At 57.5% G+C, this 20,963-nt stretch overlaps 3 protein-coding genes across 6 annotated transcripts; all 3 read right to left on the bottom strand.

Annotated features, from left to right (window-relative positions):
- Nucleotides 1–10,089: 10,089 nt before the first annotated feature.
- On the bottom strand, nucleotides 10,090–12,573 carry C1QB (complement C1q B chain). Of its 3 annotated transcripts, none has more exons than XM_063353768.1 (3): nucleotides 12,453–12,573; nucleotides 11,152–11,311; nucleotides 10,090–10,813 (listed from the first exon to the last, which is right to left on the bottom strand). In XM_063353768.1, the coding sequence occupies exons 2-3, from the start codon at nucleotides 11,309–11,311 to the stop codon at nucleotides 10,239–10,241; spliced, it is 735 nt and encodes a 244-aa protein (XP_063209838.1). In that variant the 5' UTR covers nucleotides 12,453–12,573; the 3' UTR covers nucleotides 10,090–10,238. The 3 variants fall into 3 exon arrangements, with proteins under 3 accessions (XP_063209838.1, XP_063209839.1, XP_063209840.1); XM_063353769.1 differs by having other exon boundaries at nucleotides 11,152–11,314; nucleotides 12,453–12,569; XM_063353770.1 differs by having other exon boundaries at nucleotides 11,152–11,376; nucleotides 12,453–12,538.
- A 1,044-nt stretch (nucleotides 12,574–13,617) lies between these two features.
- On the bottom strand, nucleotides 13,618–15,857 carry C1QC (complement C1q C chain). 2 transcript variants are annotated; one of them, XM_063353757.1, is made up of 3 exons: nucleotides 15,702–15,857; nucleotides 14,856–15,045; nucleotides 13,618–14,625 (listed from the first exon to the last, which is right to left on the bottom strand). In XM_063353757.1, exons 2-3 carry the CDS (start codon nucleotides 15,034–15,036, stop codon nucleotides 14,069–14,071), a joined length of 738 nt encoding a protein of 245 aa, XP_063209827.1. In that variant the 5' UTR covers nucleotides 15,037–15,045; nucleotides 15,702–15,857; the 3' UTR covers nucleotides 13,618–14,068. The 2 variants fall into 2 exon arrangements, with proteins under 2 accessions (XP_063209827.1, XP_063209826.1); XM_063353756.1 differs by lacking the exon at nucleotides 15,702–15,857 and having other exon boundaries at nucleotides 14,856–15,054.
- Nucleotides 15,858–16,978: 1,121 nt separating this feature from the next.
- Nucleotides 16,979–19,230, bottom strand: C1QA (complement C1q A chain). The gene is made up of 3 exons (XM_063353775.1): nucleotides 19,093–19,230; nucleotides 18,125–18,296; nucleotides 16,979–17,987 (listed from the first exon to the last, which is right to left on the bottom strand). The coding sequence occupies exons 2-3, from the start codon at nucleotides 18,285–18,287 to the stop codon at nucleotides 17,419–17,421; spliced, it is 732 nt and encodes a 243-aa protein (XP_063209845.1). The 5' UTR covers nucleotides 18,288–18,296; nucleotides 19,093–19,230; the 3' UTR covers nucleotides 16,979–17,418.
- Between the last annotated feature and the right edge of the window lie 1,733 nt (nucleotides 19,231–20,963).

The following is a 20,963-nucleotide window of genomic DNA, read 5'->3' as shown; positions in this document are numbered from 1 at the left end:
TGGCTCTGAGGGCGCTTGCCGGGCGTCTCGCCCCAGCTAAGGTGGCCTCCGAGCTTGCATGGTCCTGGCAGGGGGGTGACGGGCTGGCTGAGGCTGAGTCACAGCCTGGGTTGCTCACTGTTTAACCAAATTGCGTAAAGGTGGCGGCAAGAGCTTCAATACCTTACCAGACGCTGGAAAATCCACTCTGGAAAGCACACCCTGAGGAGGTTAATCATTAATGTCTCCACTGCAGGGTTTCAGGGCAATTTCTGACTAGTTACTACACACCAGACGATCCACGTTGCTGGACCATGAGCTGCCAATAGGTGATGAGCATTGTCCCAGGCCAAAAGGGACCACTGAGCCCAAACCTTCTTTTGCGCAGCCTGCCTCCTGCAGCAGGTCACCTTCACTCGGCAAACGGGGCATGCAGGAAGGATGCACCTGCAGATGCATCAGGGCGTGAGGACTGCAGGACCACACTGACAGTCGGACTTTGAGGACAGAAGAAAGGATGAAGGACGGTGCTCTGGTGGTCCTGCATGGAGGCAGAGCTGCTGTAACCTCCACTGCAGCTCGCGGGCTGCGTCAAGAAGCTGTGCCAAGTAGTTGTGCCACACCGTGAGCAGCCAGACATGCAGCTGAACGTGGACCATCGGGCTGGAGGTTGATCTTCCACGTCTGAAAATTGCTGGAGGAAACCTGCAGGTTGGCAGGGAGGGGGCACTGCCTGTCTCCTCTGACATTTATTTCAGTCACACAAGAGATGTTGCAGCAAAACTACAGGCAAGGAAAGAACTTGGACACTAAATGAGAAATGTGACTTTAGGCAAATAGTGGTTATTTGACAGCACACCCACATTTTAATGCTGGTAGGAAAAAAAAATGAGAAAAACCCAGAATAACACGAGCTGCCTTTAAAAATTAAATACATGGAATCCAGAATCAGAAACCAAAATTCGTTAATAATAAATGGGTGATGCTTCTGTCTTCTGGGGCTCAGGGTGCTCAGATGCTCTAGTAGAGGTCCTTGGGGTCACGAAGGTGCAATACTCAGACACATCTGATGTTCCTGTAATGCATTTTACTAGGGGAAAAAAACAAGGGAAAAGGCTGAAAATGGAGAATGAACTACACAAAACCCTGATGGGAGCCACAGGACGGTGAGGAAATTTGCTTGAAGGAGGAGGACGAGCCTCCTGGATAACGCCCAGCCCACCTTTCCATTCACACTCTTGCTCTGCATCCTCCTCTGAGGTCCCAGCCCAGCAAATGACAGGAGCATCTGCCTCCATTGCCTTTTGGGACAGTCGTTGGTGGCTGCAAGTCACCATGTGAAGGCAAAAGGGCAATACACTGTTTCACACACTCCCCAACATTTGTTTTTCCTTCAAAAAGGCTTTTTTCCCCCCACTTTTTCTCTGCTCTGAGAGGACACAGGTCTTCCTCTGAATCAAACAAAATAGGCATGAAATGCTGGTAGCAAAACACTGGCCCATAGCTTGAGCTCCTAGGACTTGCTTTTCATCAACCCTGAGGGATGAGCACGATGGAGTTGGAAACCGAGGGACCAAAGAACTGCCAGGACTCATTCTGAGCCTGGGGACAGAGTTGGAGCAGTTGTGGTGGATCCATAGTTTTAGAAAGAGACGTCCTACTCCTGTCAGCCCAGCCTGCCCCAGGAGACCATCTGGGGCTGGGAAGGGCCAGCTGATCCACGCCTTTCTCCTGATCCATGCCTTTCTCCAGGGAGCTCTTCGATGTGCAGGGAGGGGAGGAGGCACCCAGCACTGCCCCCAGACTGGCCCATGCTCTCCTCCTGCCTCCTGAGGGACCCTGCTCCGCTGCAGTCAGCTGGTGGCACCAGCAGGGCCGCCCTAGTGCTAGGCACAGCTCAGGTGTCATCACAGGAGCAGAGTCCAGGTCTCAGTGGACACTGGAGGCTTCCCACTGCTGGTGGTTGGTAGCCAGCTGGGGGGTCTCCAGGAGCCAAAACTGTGCGAAACCCTCAAGTTCCCAGGGCATCCTGAGCCCGTTCCCCCACGGGCATCCCCAGGGTGCAGGGTTGGATCCACGACACGGGGCCAACTGGCACAGCGGAGGCCACGGGGCTGTGAGGTCCACAGCGGGTGCGCGGCCCCGGCCCAGCACCGGGCTCGGGGATGCGCAGGGCTGTCCGGCTCCCTCCCGCTTGTCTGGAAGTGCCGCTGATGACCCGCCGCTGTTCCCGTCTCCTTGGTGACTGCACATGCCAGCATCCCCAGACAAAAGCTCTCCTGGCACATAATGGGAACAGAAGGGAGCACTGGGCAGCGGCATTCAGCCCTTGGGGGCTGCTTCCCGAGCACTCGCCCTAGGGCTCCAGCCCCTGCTCTTTCCGAGTCAGCCTGGTCCAAAGACCCGCAGTGGATAATCCCCATCCCAAAACCAGATGGTTATTTCAGGTATGTGCCCGAGCGTGTTGCACGCACTTCCCCGGGGACCCCTCGCGAGGCTGCATGTGGCCACGTCGTGCTGCGCTGTGGACTCCTAGCTTTCTTGCTTGCTTGCTTGCTTGCTTTTTTTTTTTCCCCACTTTGCATGTAAATGCAAGATTTAGGGGAGCGGGAGGCTGCCGAGATCAAGCCTGGACTCTTCCATGCCAGTACCGACTGCCCAGCCTGCTCGTGTGCTGCTCTCGCGCCGCATGCTCTAATGTGCTGTGCTTTGCATGGCGTTTGTGTGGTTTGCATTTGTTGTGTATGCCTCCTACGTGCCCTGCATATTAATTCACATGAGCCTCTGACTCACGTCATGTGAGGCACATGGCTACATATGTGACACGGATGGGTCTTGGGGCTTGTCTCACAGCCTCTCGTAGGCTGAGGTGGTGGCTCATCTTCCTGGTGTGTACTGCAAAATGAGGGCTGAAACCCACATACCTCTCCATCAAGGCTGGTAGGACACAGCAGGGTCGGTTCCTCCCTGTGGGGAAACTGGGGCATTCAGGGGGATCACCTCTGTCCCCAGACACTCCCAGGAGTCAGTAGTGGAAGAAAAAAAAGGTCTGCCTTTCCTTTCCCTTGTGAAACGCATAAAACCTCCGTAGAGCAGGGCTGTGTGGGGCTCTCCCAGGCCCGCGTTGTCACGTCTCCAGTGCTGGTTTTAGGGTTTCACCAAGAGCTCGGTCTTGCATCACGGCAGAGAGGGTCCCCAGCACGGCACCCGGTCTCACCAGTCCGGGACCACGGGGTAGCCTGCATGCATGAGGTGGGGGGCAAACCCGTGTCATTGAGTTGCATCTCTCAAGGGGTTAAGGGCGTGCCCTGGGACAGGCAGGAACCCATCGTGCTCCCACCAGGCTCTCCTGCATCCCCTTCTGCTGCTGCTCCACGCGAGGGCGGAGGCCGGGGGAGACACCGCTCGGCTGCCAGCAGGCGCCAGGCAGCAGGAGGGCGGGAGGCAGCGGGAAGCGGAGCGGAAGAAGCTGAGCCCGACGTCGAGGCGAGCTGTGCCTGGAGCTGAATGCCGGCCAGGCTCCGCATCCCCGCACATCCCCATGGAAACCTCGGCCCTGCTGCCCCGCCTCGCACCCACGCCGGATTGTAGGTCACCCATGGCCGCCCTGGTCCAAGTGGCCTCCCATGGGGGCGAAGTGGCTCTTCATCACCCAGGGCCGTGGGCCAGGGCTGCAAGAGCTGCGAAGGGATGAGGGATTGAGCCCTTCCCACCCCCCTGCCCTCACCCACCCCACACCACACGGTTAGGGATGCCCGAGCATCCTCTCCACCCGGCAGCATCCCTGCCTCCTCGGTCCAGCCCCGGGGCTGCGTGGGGTGCCCCACCACGGGGTGCTGCCGCAGCAGGGTCACACCACCCCACAACCCGGCCCTGCTGGTCCTTCCCCTCCTGCGCTCCCTTCCCAGCACGAGTCCCCTGAATGCTCCATTTGAAGCTAATTCCGGCTGAAATCTGGTTTGCTTTCCAACGTTGCTGCTTTAAATTGGAGAGATTGACCTTGTAGCAGGAGGTGACATGCAGATGCACATCAGCAGCCCGTCAGAGCGGGCGGCGGGGGCTGGGGGGGTTGCGGAGCCGCCTCGGGGACAGGCCAACTATTTTATGAGTAATTTAATATCTGGAACACAGACTTTTCATTCCCAGAGATCTGCTGGGGAAAGAAAGAGCCTTTCTGCAGCCCCGCAAAGGCTGTTCCTCATAAGGAGGCAGAGCAGAAAAAAAACAGGGCTGGGACTTAACCCCTTGGTGGCCAGCCCAGCGCAGAGCCTCCGCAGCTCCCAGTCCCTGCAGAGGGGCCAGGAAAAGCAGGAATTCCCTGTGCAGCTCAAAGTGGGAGACAAGCCAGTCTGTGTTGCTCCAGGCAAAAGAAGCGATTGCTCCTTTCCATTCAAATTCAAATCCAAGCCTGCATGAGGATGGGGGAAACAAAGTTATCAGAAGCCCTGAGGTTAGATTTGGGATAGGAGGTGGTGTCTGAACTCCCTGCCGTGGCTCAGACTGGTTGCTGCTGTGTCAGACTCCACGTGAGTTCCCACTGAGGTTGCCACCGGTCCCATCCTCCAGCGGAGCCAGTACACCCAGGGGATCCATGCGGGGAGCTCCTGCCCTGGCCGACAGTGAAGCGATGCAGGTGGCCTCAGTCCCCACCTAATCCGAGCTGGTTCTGCAGCGTCCCGTTGGTGTCTGTAGCCCTCACAGCAAGCACAGTCCCGTGCGCTGCCCCAGGAACACCTCCACCAGGAGCGTACCAGCATCGTGGCGCAGCACTGAACCCATGGAGGGCTTTCCATATGCCTCCTGCTTCATCTTAGAGTTTGGGGAAGGGGAGGGAAGGAAGAACACACACAAAAAAATGCAACATCTCACTATGCAGCCCTGCCCAAGGGCAGAGAAGAAGGTGGAGAGGAGCCGCCAGCTTGGCAGCAGCAGCTGACCCTTGGTGATGGGGGCTGAAGGGAAAGAAATGCTCGTGGGCTATTCAGGAGGGAGCTGCTGGCAGGGGAAAAGCACCCCTGTGTCCAGGAGGAACATCACGAGCTACGTGGGAGAATGACTGTTAGGCAGGGCTTGTATGGGAGGCGGCACTGCGTGGCCTCCAGAAGACCCTGCTGCGCAGCGTGACCGTGGCTGTATGATGCTGCCAGCAAGGACCGAGCTCAGCCAAGGATGGTTTAGGAAGGTCTCTTCCTTGGGTAGCGGGTACTGGGGACTGACCAGGCTCAGCACAAACGGATCAACGCCTTTGCAAGTGTGTGCTAGGGATGTTAGACCAGACTGCGGGACAAACATCCCGTCAACATCAATCTTACTGACAAACAGCATGGCCACGCTTTGATGTCTCCAGTTCAGCTTCACTTTCCGTGAATATTGATAGGCACCTAGCATGCTCCACCACGTCAGATCTTGCCAGAGTCCCACTTACGGCTAGACTGGAGCTTTGGCGCAGAGAAAACCCCCAAAACCCCAGCTAGGTGATGCAGGGGAAGCCTCCACGTGATATGCTTGCTGGTCCCCGTTGCCTTGAAATAGGAAAAATTTATTTTAAAATCCCGACAGCTCTCTACCAGGGCCTTTGCACATCAGTGCCTTTGCTCCAATTGAGCTTTGGATCAAACCAGTGCCTGGTTGCAGGGAGCCCCCGCAAGGTGACCTGAACACTTGCTGCTTTTTGGTGTCACTGAACAACTCCATGTGACAGGGCAGGGTGACTGAGTGACATGGCCATGCTCCAGGTTTGCTCTCTGAGTCTGTGCGACCTCTAGCATGGAGAGACAAAAGCTCTCAGTGGTCACACCGAGACCACAGCTGCTTAGCTGCAGCTTGGCACAACACTTACAGCCCTAAAACTCCTGATCTGAAGTCACCTGGAAACGCCACCCGCCTCAACTTCTACCAAAGCATCTGCTGAGCATCTGGTGGCCTCTGTCTGGGCACATCCCAGACGTTGGTGGAGGCCAGATTCCACGGGCGAGGGTCACAGCACCACCCGGTGAAGGTCTACGGCTTAGCTCTGGCTTGACCCCGATGAGGCGCTGCTGCTCCGGTGTCACCTGTGGCCCCATTAAAAGAAAAAAAGAAAAATGAAAAAGAAGAGAAGAAGAGCAGAACACACGTGTCAGGGCAGATCTGCAGAGAGCACGCACGGAGCAGAGCGAGCGCGCACAGAGCGGGGCGAGCGTGCAGTGTGAGTGCACGCAGAGCAGCGGGTGTACGCGTGGAGCAGGGTGAGCGTGTGTGTGTGCCCAACGCAAGCGTGCACTGAGCAATGCGGGTGTGCACAGAGCGCAGTGAGTGTGCGCGGGTCATAGTGTGAGCATGCACAGAGCCGTGACGGTGTGTACAGAGTGCAGTGAGTGTGCGTGGGTCACAGTGTGAGTGTGCACAGAGCCGTGAGGATGTGCACAGAGGAGGATGCGCATGCATAGTGTGAGCGTGCACAGAGCCGTGACGGTGTGCGCAGAGCGCAGTGAGTGTGCGCGGGTCACCGTGTGAGCGTGCACAGAGCAGTGAGGGTGTGTGGCAGAGCAGGGTGAGTGTGCAGGCATGCACAGTGTGTGTGTGCACAGAGCACAGTGAGCGTGTGTGTGTGACCAATGCAAGTGTGCACTGAGCAATGCGGGTGTGCACAGAGCGCAGTGAGTGTGCATGGGTCACAGTGTGAGCATGCACTGAGCAATGCGGGTGTGCACAGAGCGCAGCAAGTGTGCATGGGTCACAGCATGAGCATGCACAGAGCAGTGACGGTGTGCACAAAACGCAGCGAGTGTGCGTGGGTCACAGCATAAGTGTGCACAGAGCAGTGAGGATGAGCACAGAGCGTAGTGAGTGTGCGTGAGTCACAGTGTGAGCGTGCACAGAGCAGTGAGGATGTGCAGAGAGCGCAGTAAGTGTGCGTGGGTCACAGTGTGAGCATGCATCGAGCAATGTGGGTGTGCACAGAGCGCAGTGAGCGTGTGCGGATCATAGTGTGAGTGTGCACAGAGCAGTGACGGTGTGCACAGAGCAGTGACGGTGTGCGCAGAGTGCAGTGAGTGTGCGTGGGTCACAGCATGAGTGTGCACAGAGCCGTGAGGATGTGGCGCAGGGCAGGGTGAGTGTGCGCGGGTGACAGTGTGAGCGTGCGCAGAGCAGGGTGCGCGTGCACAGCGTGAGCGTGCGCAGGCTGGTGTGAGTGAGCACAAGGAGAGCGCGCGCAGGGCAGAGCGAGCACGCACAAAGCACTGGGACAGCTCTGTCAGGTCCCAGGTGAGAACAAAACCTGCAAATCCATTTCATAGGTGCGCACGTGGCCGGGCTAAAGTTTGGTGGGTGACAGGTGCTCACGGGTAAGATGTAAAGAATTAATTCAAGAGGCAAATTGGTCCTTTCCCCAAGAGACAGTGAATGTGGAGCTTGCCCTGTCCGGTGTCCTCACCACCAGGCTGCACCTGATCCTGCAACAGGTTTCTCTCCAAGTCTCCTGTTAATGATTGTGTTGTTCCAGGATCGCTTTGTTTTGCCCAGAATAATGAATTCCGCAGCACTGTGCCGGGCAGGGGAGGTTTGAGAGCAGGGCTGTAGCCTCCCGTCTTCCCCAGGTTACACCAAGCAGGCGGCGTGTGACGGGCAGCGCAGCACTTACCTACCCAGATCGCTTTTAATCTGTCTTGCTGCGGCCCTGAGACCGCTAGAGGATCTTGCAGAGGTTTTCTTCCCAGGGCAGCAATCCAGGCTCCTGCCGTGGATGGTCCCGTGGGAGGAGGCACCCGGGTTTCGGCTCCAGCCCCAATGGGCACTGAAATAATTTGAGAGGAGGGGGTCCTCTCCAGCTGCCCTGGCGTGGTGCCTCTCTCTTTGGGGCTTTAGGGCTTCCTGCAGGCTCAGAAACCCACCACCCACACTGAGCAGCCCTGGAAGAACCGAAGGGTGATGTTGCACGGACCACCGCTCGCGGCCCCCTGGCCCCCTTTTCTCCTCCATTTTGGTTACCTGAGGGGTGTCCTGCTCCACGGGCCGCACAGTGGCAGCTTCAGGGGAACAGACAGCTGCAGTCCCATGGAGCTAATGCCTGAGGTGGCATTGCCGGGTGCCGGCTGAGACCCACGGGAGGTCGCAATGCCCTGTGCACCTCTGTCTTCTGGCTGCATACGCATGGCGAGCTGCACTCTGGAGACTGTTGGTACCTACACTGCCCTCTGACTCTCTCCAGGCACAGCCAAGACCCTAGAAACCCTTTGCCTTGTGCTGGTGTTAGGTCAGACATTAGTTTTAAAAATAAAAACAGCTCCACTCCAAAAGAGGTCCTTGACAGAGACCTTTTCAAAAGTTTGAAATGATGGTATCAGTTCCTTAGAAAGGCAGAAAGCTTCAACTTGCTGTTCACCAGCGCGCCGGATCCCATCCTGCAAAGCTTCCTCCTGCCCCCCGCCTGTCCTATTGCATGGGGTTATCCCCTGCCAGAGGACGGACTTTGCATTTGTCTCTGCTAAATGTCAGTTGGTTCCTGCCAGCTCATTTCTCCAGCCCGTCAAGGTCCTTCGAATGGCAGCCCTGTCCTCCGCTGTATCGACTGCACCTCCGTTTGTGTCTCCTGCAGTCCTGCTGAGGGTTCAGGGGATTTAGCCGATGTATGCTGCCTGGCCTCTGTTTTGGGGGTCAAATACCTACTTTTTTCCTCCACCTGCCCTGATGACCTGATTTTATTTGGGACGCTGCATCGCCAGCTGCGAAATGGCACGAGTGTTGCAGCTGCATTTTAAAAGCAGCTCGGTGCTCCCGCGCAGGGAGACCAACACCCGGCATTTCTGCCCTGACTTTCTGACGGTAGGTAGAGAGGGCTGGGGACGTGGGGTGGCTGCGCTCCTGGGGACAAGAGCCACAGGTTTTGCTGGGTGAAGGACCAAGCAGCGAGGTGACAAGGACAAAGCGTTAATGCAGGGCTGCAGGAGGCGGCACTAATCCTGCCCGGTGCCTCCTCCCCGACCTTACGGGCCTCACGCTTCTGCCCAGCAAGCTTTGCCACTCCGGCCTGCGGGACGAGGATGCTCCCTCGGCGAGGCGAGGGCTGATCCAGTCTCCAGTGCCACCTGCCGGCAAATCATCCCGGACAGACGCTGGAGCCTCCGAACTGGCCGCACCAGTGCCAGTCCCTGTCCTGCGCTGGGGCAGGGAGACCTGTGCAGCCCAGAGCTGTGGGGCCCTGGACCCATAAGGAGGTCCCGAGAGCTCGGTAACGAGGTTTCATAAAAGCCAGCCCATATCCTCCTCCCCCGCCTCCAACCCTTTATCATCATTCCCTTCAGCCGGCCCCTTTCAAATCCCAGATCCCCACGAAAACTCTCCTACGTCCCGCCCACCCCGTGTACACCCCCACGGCTTCACACCCCACAGCTCTTGGTACCACCTGCCATGGCTGGGCTGGTGGCTGTAGGCAAACCTCCACCCAGGTACAATGCTGGATTGTCACCTGCCCCAGGGACAGGGGCACCCTTGGGGTCCTCAGCTCTTACTCATCTGGAGGTCCTTGGATCTCCAAGGGGGCTTGGGCTGTGCTGTGGGACTTGCACATGTTGGTCCCCTGCTGGGTTTATGGGGCTGCTCTGGACACTGCCCGCCGGCACCAGGGGATAGCCATGTGCCCCACACCTCTGCCATCGTGGCATCGAGCTCTGGCTTCCCCGCACACACCTGGCTCATCTTCTCACAAGCTTCGACAAGCCTCTGTGGATATTGGTGTCACCACCACCCCAAAAAAAAAAGTCTAAGAGAGGTTGGCGTCCCCAACTCCTACCAGCCCCAGGGCTCTCCAGTACAGCACCATATCCAACATCTCCCCATCGCCCACTAGTACCCAGTGGCCCGCATTTTCTTACTATGTCATGTGTCCCCCCCTCCAGCTAAAGACCAGGATTCCTCTCCGTGTTCTCCTAACCGTGGGATGGGACTTTCTCTGTGTGGCTCTGGAAGGAGATACTCAGCGTGGGCTGCAGCAGGAACTGCATGAATTGCCTGGTTCTGCTCTGTAGCAATGAGATACTGCACCCAGAGGTGTGGGAGGCCATGCCCTGCGTATCTGAGCATTGTTTGAGGGGGAAGAGGCAAATCCTAGGCAGGAAGGAACCAGCAGCACAAGGAGCTGTCATTTAATGTGCAAGATGATTGGCAGAAATGGGCTTAGGGCACCAAACCTGGAGCAAAGAGTCGTTTCCAGGGGTCCTCAGCCCTGCAGGGGCCAGCTAGCAGCAGGGGAAGGGCTGCAGAGAGACACCATCAGTGGACTAAGCATCGGGAAAGACCAGGAAGCCAGAGAAGATGCTGTCGGACCCTTCAATCCCCACTAGAGAGTTCTTCTCTGTTGGCTCCAGCCAGACGGATTCATTCGCTGCCACCTTGAGGACCACGCCACCCGTGGTGACCTGGTAGCTGCTGTGCACATAGTCACAGAAGGTCACCACCTTCTCACCCCTGCTGCCACCCCGGCCCTTTTTCACACTGAGGCACAGGTTGCTCCTGGAGGTGACGTGGTAGGTGAAGTAGTAGATGCCTGGGACTTGGCAGATGAAGCGGCCATACCGGTTCTCGTAGTGACCCTTCACATTGGTGATGATGCGATCAAAGCGGATGGGCTGCTCCCGGCGTGGGTAGGAGCTGATGGTCCTGGCAGCAGAGAAGGCGGACTTGAGGGTGGCCTTGTAGTCACCAGAGTCCCCCTGAGCGCCGGGGGGTCCCATGGGACCTGGTAAACCCTTTGAACCTGGGGGGCCCCTAGGGCCAATCTTCCCAGGGTACCCCATCTCTCCTGGGTCTCCCTTCTCCCCCATGTCTCCTTCATGCTCCACCTGGCCAGGGGGACCTAGAAAGCAGGATGAAGAGTCATTGTGGTCACAGTCGAGCACCACAGATCTGCAGAGGGGGCACTGGGAAGGAAACCACCGATACCTGTGCTGGGGTACGGGTCAATGGAGGCCCCTGCCCACCCTTTGCTCTCGTGCACCCTCCCTCCCCAGGTTCCTTTGGGTGCTCTGGTCTGTCCAGCCCCTTCTGTCTCCAAGCATCACCCCCACCTGATAACACCCCAAAGGGACTGGTGGAAAATGGATGGCTTTCCCAGGACCGCGTGCCTGGCACTGCCTTTTCCTGCTCTTGGTATTCACAAAACAACACTTTCCCCACCTGCAGCCTCCTCCTTACCTCGGTCGCCCTTTAGGCCATTCTTCCCATCTCTGCCATTGCTGCCAGGCTGTCCTGGTGACCCTGGGATGCCTGGGATGGTGCCATAGGTCTTGCAGAGTGTGCCGCTTGCAAGCTGCCCTCCAGCCAGGAAGATCAGCATCACCCACACGGTCTGCATCTGCTGGAGCACAGAAGGATGTGGAGGAGCTTGCCTTGGGCGGTGGGAGGGCACTCTGTGTTGCTCTGGAGGACAATGACTAGAAACACTTTTGGGTAATACCATCAGGGAGGGAAAACATCCTGCTGCAGAGCCAAAGCCACTCTCACCCCACTCTTAAATTACCAGTTTACAAGTGCCCAGAGCTTCAGTCACATGAACATTTGGGGACGGGTTAGCCTGTTCCAGAGGTCTGATGTCCAGCCTGGCCATGATGCTGCCACAGGCATGTGCTGCAGGTCCTTAGGGCCACACCTGCAGGGTAAAACCCTTCCCCAAGCCAGAGCAGTTTCATGATCTGCAAGGGGACAACTCTTGCTTTCCACCAGCATATCTGAGGGGCAGCTTTAGTCCTTGTAGATGGCAATGAAATCCCCAAGCCTGCTCTCCTAACCACTGTGGGGTCCTGTTGTGTCCTGCCACATGCTTGCTTCATCCCAGAAGCATTTCTGTATGTAACCAGCCCTACTGGGATAGTCATCTGGGCTTCCAGTCCCCGGGGTCCCATCTTCCATCTGCCCTCCCTGCATCCCACAGCTCAGCTCCTTCCTCCAGCTCTTGGTGCAGGTGCATGTGTGGTAAGCACTGGGCATTTGGGGGCTGTATCTGGACATCACATCACCCCACCCATGCTCTCTGGCCTCAGGTGAACTCTCCCAGCACTGAAACTCTGTAGTCAGCGGGAAAAGGAATCAGTAAGTTGGGTACTTCGTCTGCAGAAGCTCTGATCTGGATGCAGCAGGTACAAGGACCAATCCATGGGCTCGCAGCCAGGGCCCAGGCAGACGACAAGAGCATCTCAGGGCAGGAGAACACCCCCAGGGCACCTTTCAGACTGATGCCGAGTCCCTGATCACCCCTGTGGACCTTTGCCATCTCCCTTTGCCATCTCCCATTTCCCCCAGGTGGAGCAGAAGGGCTCGGGGTCCCATCGGGGATCTCCACCACCCCCAGCTCAGTAGCCCCCTTCCTCTTCTGCCCCAAGCCACAGCGAAGTGCCAGTGATGCAGGGGGTGGCTGTCACCCTGGTGCTGCTGGGTTCCCTGTGTGCTCCTACCTGCAGCGGAGAGCTGGGGCTTAGCCTTGCCAACATCTTGCTTACCTTGAACCCCTTGTTGCACGGATGGAGAGGTGGACCGGGACACACCAGCGTCCTGCTTGGAAATGACTGCGAGGAGAAGCAGAAGTTTGCTGCAAGGGTTATTGTGAAAGGATTTGGGCCACATCCCTTTTTTATCTTTAGCTCCTACCCTTTCTTCAGTGTCACTTTCATATCCGCCGTGCGCGGATGTCAGCTCAGCAGGACATGCTGTCCCTAGATGGCACCCTGGGGCCCCTCAGGTGTACAGCTCTGGTCCCAGGGCACAGACTGATGTTCGCTCTGCCCTGCAGGGTCTCTGGGTCCTGCTCAGGTGTGCTTACTATGGGGAACGCTGCCGTGAGCTCCAGACAAGTTTAGGGTAACCCCTTAGGACTGTAGACGTGTCCATGCACTTAGCATCCCTCAGGTTTCTCTGCACATACCCAGCTCTGCTGGGAAGTACTGGCCACCCCAGAGGATGCTACAGGGTCTCAGCATCCATCACCTTGAATCTGTCCCCCAGGCTCTCCTAAATGTTGTGGATGGGAAGTGATTTCACCCTGCGGTAAAAGCATTTCCAGTCCTGATTTCTGCTGATGCCTTGTGGAGGTGAAGCACAGGACGTTCACGGGAGATGACCTCCTTTTCCACTGTACAGAGTGTGCCACCAGGAAGAATCTCCATTGGGTTTTGGTGGGCTCTGAGCCCATGAGCTCCTTTGGTCTGTCTCAGGGAAGCCAGTGCCTCCCCTGCCCTGTCCCTGGTGAGGCTGGGACCCTGCGGATGTCCCAGCAACTGGAGGCATGGTAATGAGGTTCACTGCATGATCTGTGGCCTTCTGCAACTGAATTGCATCCACTTGGAGGAGAAGGGCAGTAGCAGGGCCCCTGCCTGGAGTAATGCCCTCGGTGGGGGCTGTGTGCATGGGCATAGGAACCGTCCCCTTCCTTCAGTCAGTGGAGCTGGGGGTCCCACCCTGCCCAGTAAAGCCAGGGTTGTGAGTAGTGCGTAATGCCCAGTGATGCTGAGCATGGCCGAGCCAGAGAGGGCTTGGGGACAGTCTGATGCCACGCAGATGTCCAGATGTCATGCACACACACACACTCACGTGCATACCACATCCATCTGGCCACACGTGGTGTCTACCTGAAGAAAGGTAAGTAGTGGAGGAAAAAAGACGCTGGGCCAGGAGCACCGGGGAAGGATTTATTGAGATTTTCCACAGAGGGGTCACAGCAAAAGGGCTGTTGCAAGCCTGCTCCAGGACACCTGGCTGTCCCTGGTGCAACCCAGGTGGGAAGGGGAGAGACGCAGAGAGACCTTTGGCTCTGTCAGCAGAAGGTAATGTGGGGTTATCAGAGTGGACGCACGTGGCAGTGCCAGCAGGACCCCGGGGGCTTGGCACGGTCACTGTGGGTGCAGGTGCATCCAGATGTGCCTGTTCCCCTTGTTCAGCAAGTACCTGCCCTCAGCCCCCAGGCCAGCGGTGTGCAGCTGGAGGCTAGGGCTGAACCCCTTGCTGGGGCTTCCCACCCAGCAGAGGAAACCTGGAGCATCAGCAACAGGGGGCAGTAAGCAGCAGCATTTGCAGGGCAGGGTGATGAGGTCGGCGTGCTGGGGTGGGCTCTGGTGGTCCTCTAGTCTGGGAAGAGCAGGAAGCCTGAGAAGATGCTGTCAGAGTTGCTGATGCCCACCATGCCATTGTAGTCATTCACCGCCAGCCAGACCTGGTTCCCAGCACCCAGGCGGAGGAGGATTCCACCAGAGCTGACCTGCATGGTGTTGGTCTTATGGTCGCAGAAGCTGGCCATCTTGATCTCATTCTTGTACAGGATGACGCAGAGGTTGGCTGTCTGCGAGCTATGGAAGACAAAGTAGTAGAGGCCGGGGATCTTGCAGGTGAACTTGCCTGTGGTGGTGTTGTAGTCGTGATTGGTGTTGGTGATGACGTGGTTGAACACCAGGGGGACATTCTTCAAGGGGTGCTCGCTGGTCTGTCTCGTCACTGAAAATGCTGACTGGTGCTTCTGCTTGTAGCTGCCTGGCATTCCCGGCTCTCCAGCCATGCCCATCATCCCAGGGTCTCCAGGAGGACCAGGGGGACCGATGGGGCCAGTCTTGCCTGGCAAGCCAGGGCTGCCCGGTTCCCCTTTCATGCCCTTGGGCCCTCGTGATGCAGGAGTGGCCGGGAGGCCTGTGGGGCAGTGGGGAGTGAAAGAGGGTGTCAATGGCAGAATGTGGGAGAGGTTCCTCCAGCCCCTTCCCTTGGGCAGGAGAGGGTTGTTGCCTCTCTCCAGCCTCCTCTACTCTTGCCCTGTCCACAGAGGATGCTTTCCATGGCCTGCAAACCAAGGCAGACCATCCATGGAGGACTCAGTGGCTCCCCTTCAACAGCCTGCGTGGTTCCCCTCCTCGCTCACTCACCTGGCTCGCCTTTGGCTCCCTTCAGCCCATCCCGGCCATCCCTGCCTGGTACACCTGGCATGCCTGGCAGGCCTGGAATCCCATAGCAGCTGGGAGGGGCATCTTCGGTGAGAGCAGAGCCCAGATTCATGAGTAGGAGGGCGAGAGCCAGATGGAACTGCTCCCCGAAGCTCTGACCCATTTTGGTGCTCTGGAGCATGGAAAGGGAAAGAAAGTGATGGGGTAAGGGCCCATCTCAGGCTGGCTTCCAGGCTGTGGGGCAAAGGGGATGCTGTGCGATGAGGTTGACTGCAGCAGGAGCATGCATCTGTGTTGGCTGTGCCCTCGGTGTGTCCCCCCCCATACCAATTAGAGGTGGAGATGGACCCTGGGCTCATCACCACCCCCAGAGCAGCCTCTGATGGCACAAGGCGGGTTGGACGTTCAGTCTAGATGGAGCCATGAGGTTTTGAGGTACCCATGGCCAGCGCCAAGCTCTCCCGGTCCAGTGTCCCAAACTCCCTGCAGATGCATATGCCACTGCAGACCATTGCACCATGCGGCACTGAGGCTGGAGCTCCCTAGACCCAGCTGATCTCACCCCTCCTCCAGCAACAGCCTGACTTTCCTGGCTCTGCCCATCAGGATCAAGGCTGAGGATCTCCCAGGACAGTGCCTGGCCCAGGGGATTTGGCCTTTCCCCAGCAGGAACAAGTGTGCATCCCCCCCAGGACACGTGAGCAGCCTGGCAGCGCTTGTCATTCCTTCTCTGCCTCCTCTCACATAGCCCAGCACTGTGCCATGCTGCCGGACCCCCAGTCCCCACGCAGACCACCCCAAAGATATGGACCCTGCAGCACCTCTTACCTCTGGTGAGGGGAGCAGGGCACGGGATCCTGCGCTGCTGAGCCCTCTGGCTGTTGTGGGCACTGCCTGCCGGCACAGCGCGGCGTGGATGACTCTCCGTGACACCCTCCTGGAGGAAGTCGCGGAGTTAGGAAAGGGCCCTTGGGGATCCAGAACCCCCAGCTGGCCCCCAGCCGAGTTTCACATCCTCCTGCCTGATTGTTTCTTCTGAGCAAGCACTTTCCTGGCTGTTCAGCGAGAACCGTACTTTTGCCATGGCAGCAGCAGGGGCTGTAAGGACAGAGGTGGGATGACCCTGTGCCAAGAGATGTGTCACAAACCCTCCAACCACCACTAGGGGACTAGCTCCCCACAGATCACTGGCTTTCCACCATCCTTAACTCGTTTCTTAGAAGAAGAATGGGGAGCAGAGTCCCACGCCAGCTCCATGGAGCCAGAGCTGCCTGTTCAATGAAGGGCTGGCGCAAGGTCATCGCCTGGCTCTGATGGGAGATGCTGCAGCCCAAGAAATGAGGCTGAAGGATGCTTCTCCTTGAGGGTTTCTGACCTGCAGGTTCTGCACCTTGTCCTGTGTTCCACCAGCTCTGTTGGGTGCCGGATTCACTGGGGCCCCGGCATCCCTGGTCAGGGTGTTCCTCCTTGCAGGTGATCTGACCTGCTCCTCACTGCTCTAGGAATGGAAACATTTGACTGCTCAGCATGTGTGGAGCAACGCCTCCAAGCAGCAGTACCAGGGTAGGACACCAACATGGCTTCCCTGATGCTTTCTGGCTGCCTGATACCTGCCTAGCCCACCCTACCTCCCACTAGTCTCACCCCAAGCCAAAGAGAGAAGAGCATCTCCCCACGACCCCACCACCATCACCCCACAACCCCATCAGCCACCCTGATGTCCCTGCCCCTCCTTGCTGAAAGGCTGGAGGACCGCAGCTGCCTTTCCCCTTCCTGGGAGAGTTTGGGTACCAAAAGAGGACTATGTGGATGAGGTGCATGGTCTGCTGCCTGTACTTGTACTTAGCCTTGTACGGGACAGCTAGCTGGGACTCATCAGAGAAAGGACACACATAGGCTGGTCCCAGAGATTTCCCGTTCCTCCCTGTAAGTGGCAGCTCTGCTTGGACACTCAGTTCCCTCCTGTCCTTCTGCTTTTGCAGTTGGGGTCTGTGCTTGGCCAGGGGCAAGCTGGGATCACTTCTCTCCCTGGGCAGCTTGGGAAGGGACCCAGGACATTGACGGTTTGCAGAAGACGCATGAATATGAAAGAAAACCCAAGTGGCTGTCATGAAAGAAGGGTTTATTTATACTGATGGGAAGGACGTGAGAGGCAGTGGTGGCCCAGCGCCAGAAAGGCGTTTGCAATGGTTAGTGCAGCAGAAGCAGTGGCACACAGTGATTTCCCACTCAGGAGCAAAGAGCCAGAGCCGGTGAATGGCCCCAGTGGCAACTGGCCCCCTGCAGTGTGGGGTCTGAACGCCCGGGAGGAGACAGGGCTGCTGGGGCTGGGAGTCCTCTGCCTCCAGGATGGAGCAGGCAGGCGCAGCGCCTGGCCACTTTGTGACACTGGTGGAAGCACAGGATCCAGCTGGTGGCTCAATCCGGGGCTGTCCCTGTGTGCTGCCTATATAAGACCACCCCATGCACTCGCAGGGTGAAAACACATGCAGACACGCGCACACTGCAACGCTCTGGTGCTAAGCAGGTTCGGACTGGTGGCCCGTCAGCCCGACTGCGGGAAGACCATGAAGCCGCTGAAGACGCTGTCTGCCTCGGAGCCGCTGTAAATCATGCTGCCCCTGGCAGGGTCGGTGCTCACAGAGACCTGGTCGCCCATGGCCAGGCTGAGCACAGTGCTGCCCGAGTTCACCTGCAGGAGTTCGCGGCTGTTGTAGTCGCAGAAGCTGACCACATTCTCCCTGTTCTTGGTGATGCTCAGGCAGAGGTCACCGCTGGACACCACTTGGTAGGCGAAGTAGTAGAGCCCGGGGACACGGCAGGTGAACTCCCCAGTCTGGGGGCTATAGGAGTTCTCCTGGTTGGTGATGATGTTGTCAAACACCACAGTCCTGCCCATGGACGGTGGGGACTTCCGCGAGGCAGAGAAGGCAGGACGCGGCTGCTCCAGGATATTGCCAGCTTTCCCCTTGTCACCCTTCGGCCCTGGCTTGCCTGGGAGCCCAGGGGGACCATGCGGGCCATGGTAGCCCCGGTTCCCTGGGATACCAGGAAGACCCGGCTCACCTGCATCCCCTTTGGGTCCCCGGATGCCTGTCCTCTGTGTTGATTTCCCTGGGGAGAAGTGGTGAGAAGGAGCAGTTCACGCACATCTATCATCTCCTGAGCTGCTCCCGCAGCCTGTGATGCTCCTACCAAGAAGCTTGAGGCTCCCAGGCCACCCACACCACACATCGCTGGCTCCCCCTTACCTGGCTCTCCCACGTCACCCTTCTGCCCTGGCCTCCCATCAAGACCAGGGACTCCCGGGAAGCCATCCTTGCCGGCTGGTGCCCAACACAATCCATCCTCAGACAGGACCATTCCCAGCACTGCAGCCAAGGTGCTGGTCACCAGCCAAAGCCCAATTTGCATCCTGCCTCCCTGCAAGCACAGGGGTGGGGGAATTGGGGACGGAGGCAAACACACATCAAACACACAAATGCACCTTGGACACAGACACGCAAGTGCTCTCATCAGATGCGTGCACAGATCTACCATGCCACCCGTGTGTTGTCCAATACAGATAGCCGGACACCATATGCAATGGTGAAAATAACTTCATGGAAGGATTTTGAGGCTGTTTCCTTGTGTGATCCGAAATCACTGACGTTACTGAAAATCTCTGACACGTGCCCATGGCAGGGCTGGGGGATTGGAAAGCCCAGGATGTGGAGCATGGCATAAACCCTTTGGTGCATGCCCTGGGGATGTGTGGTTGCACATCAGATGCATGCAGAGGATGCTTCTTCCAGTGTGGAGGGAGCAAGCACCAACGTATGGAGCAGTTGTCCCATGGGATGGAGAGCACAAATAAGGAAGGGGTGCAAGGAGATACAACAGAGGAGGAATAAACAGGAGAGGGATAAATAGGCATAAGGGATCCAGATCTCCATCACACAGAGCTGGGAGCGAGGAGGGATGTCCTGAGCACACAGACCTATCCCAAAACCTGGGGTGCTCAGCCCGGGACAAGCCTGTGGGGTCCAGTGATGTCCGCAACCACATGGAGCAAGGACAAGTTCCTGTAGCTCCCTCCCTCCCCCGCATCATCTTCTCCCTCTTTTCCTACTTTAAACCCTTGTGGAGGGGGGAAGTAAAATAGGGGGGGGGGACACGGAGCAAGGACTGCAGAGCAGTGACAGAGGAGACGTGTCCCCAGCTATTTGGGGTGACTTACCTCCTTGCTGGGGGTGAAGACAGACCAGTCTGAGCAGCAGTACCGTTTGCTGGAAGCCCTTCCTTGGGAGCAGGGAGGAAGAGGATTGGGGTGGGGGGAGGATTACGGGATGTACTGGCATGCCCAGTGGTTTGCCTGGTTGGGAAAGAGAAGAGCCAAGTTTCGCTTTCTCTGCATGAGCTAGAAACTTGTTCCCCTTTCTGCGTTTGACCCTGGCTGTGCTGGTCACCGTCAGGGAACAGCTTGGTCAGCACAAGTGCAGCCCCGCAGGGCTCCCAGCCTGGCCAGCAGCACAGTCCCCGCAGCAGGGACCGGCGGTGACGGGGCACAAAGCAGCACAAAGGTGGAGGGTGCCCAAAGGCATGCCACAGCTCTGTCACTGCAGCAGGGGGACAGGCGATGAGAGCACTAGGTGGCATGGCCATCCCAGGGATGCTGGGATCACCCTTGACGGCTCCCAGTCCAGGTGATGGGCAGAGCATGGCTGTCACTGGTACCCGGCCTTGTCGTTGCTGCTGCTGGGGACTGACCCCTCCAGATGCCCACCTTGGCACCGCACCCTGACGGAGCAGGGCTTCGGCAAACGGACTGTGAGTGACTGTGTGGCTCAGCAGGGCCTCGAGCATCCCTGATGAGATACCTCCTTCCCGCTGCCCTCACCTCAGTAGTTTGGGGACCCTGTCTCTGTAGCAGAGCAGGAGGAGATGGGGGTCTCTGGCACCCAGGTTGCTCCTGGTCCCCTTTGAGTGGCTGTGCCTTGCAGCAGCCAGATTTGAGCAACCCCAGGAACTGTGTGTGGCCTGAGCCAGACCTGCAAAATTAAAAAGCCGATGCCTCACACCACCGAGTCTAGGGAAGGTGCTGAGGGAAGTCCATTCAGCTGTGTCACAAAACGGCCCAAAACGCCACTGGTATCCAAGTCCCACTGCAGCAGGGAGCAGAGGGATGAGACGTGCCACAGTGACCCCAGCAGGTGGATGTCCTTGGGATCGCAGAAACCAGCCAGGTCCCACCGTGGGGGACGCAGTGGGCAGATGGGAGGGACCTGGAGCTTCTTTTCAGTCCTGTGGCAGCTGCACTGACCTTCATGAGAAAGCGGTGTTGGGGTTCCCAAAGCACTGCGGCAGCTGGAGCTCAGGGGAGGAAGTCCAAGGAAAGAGGACAGCATGCAGGTCTGGGATCAGGGTGGTCCCAAAGCCAAGGGGGGCTGACAAACCCTCCGTTCCCCCTGGCTGTCACCTCTGGCAGTCTCATGGAAGGTGTTGCACTGTTTCCAAAGCAGCTGAAAAAGGGAAAGACTAGTGTGGGACCAAAAATCAGCCCCAGAGACCCTTGCCGGACAAAACTTCGCTCATCAGTGCATCTCCATTAATAATTACCTTTGGGAATCTGTCACTGAGCTGGTCTTTAATTCATTGAATATATGCCCTCTTAATGCAATATAATACACGTTTTTAATCAAAATGTCACTCCGTAAAAAATCAGATGCCCAGAAGAAATGCAATTTTATTTTATCAGCAGAGTTCCCCTATCAACCAGACCTGTAATTGTGTCAAGAAAAGATGACAGGTGATTTTGAAAAGACTTACCTTCCACAAAACAGTGGAAGGTGTTTCTGGACAGTAATTGTATTTCTGCCCTATTGCCCTTTGTTAATACACAGCCAAAACGAGACCACTCCATCATTTCATACGGGATTGATCGATGGCTGTGTCCTGGTGCTCCTATGTCCTTTGTCCCTGACTGTCCCCTTAACCCCATTTAAATGCTGAATTACAGGGGGCTGGGTACGAGTTTCCAGCATCTCCTGGAAGCTGGTGTTGGTCCACGTGGCACCTCCTCCAAGTCCCTGAGACTCCTGAGCAGTGCTT

Source organism: Chroicocephalus ridibundus, chromosome 16 (assembly GCF_963924245.1).
Source record: "Chroicocephalus ridibundus chromosome 16, bChrRid1.1, whole genome shotgun sequence".
NCBI classification, from domain to species: domain Eukaryota; kingdom Metazoa; phylum Chordata; class Aves; order Charadriiformes; family Laridae; genus Chroicocephalus; species Chroicocephalus ridibundus.
This window is presented reverse-complemented; position numbering and strand designations above follow the sequence as displayed.

What these genes read in the sequence shown, in the direction of transcription:
- C1QC (XM_063353756.1), bottom strand. Translation starts at nt 15,054, where the DNA reads ATGCTCCAGAGCACCAAAATGGGTCAGAGCTTCGGGGAGCAGTTCCAT. An exon ending in GGGAGCCAAAGGCGAGCCAG is followed by an intron (nt 14,626 to 14,855) that starts GTGAGTGAGCGA and finishes ACTGCCCCACAG; the next exon opens with GCCTCCCGGCCACTCCTGCA.
- C1QA (XM_063353775.1), bottom strand. Translation starts at nt 18,287, where the DNA reads ATGCAAATTGGGCTTTGGCTGGTGACCAGCACCTTGGCTGCAGTGCTG. An exon ending in GGGTGACGTGGGAGAGCCAG is followed by an intron (nt 17,988 to 18,124) that starts GTAAGGGGGAGC and finishes ACTTCTCCCCAG; the next exon opens with GGAAATCAACACAGAGGACA.
- C1QB (XM_063353768.1), bottom strand. Translation starts at nt 11,311, where the DNA reads ATGCAGACCGTGTGGGTGATGCTGATCTTCCTGGCTGGAGGGCAGCTT. An exon ending in TGGCCTAAAGGGCGACCGAG is followed by an intron (nt 10,814 to 11,151) that starts GTAAGGAGGAGG and finishes CCTGCTTTCTAG; the next exon opens with GTCCCCCTGGCCAGGTGGAG.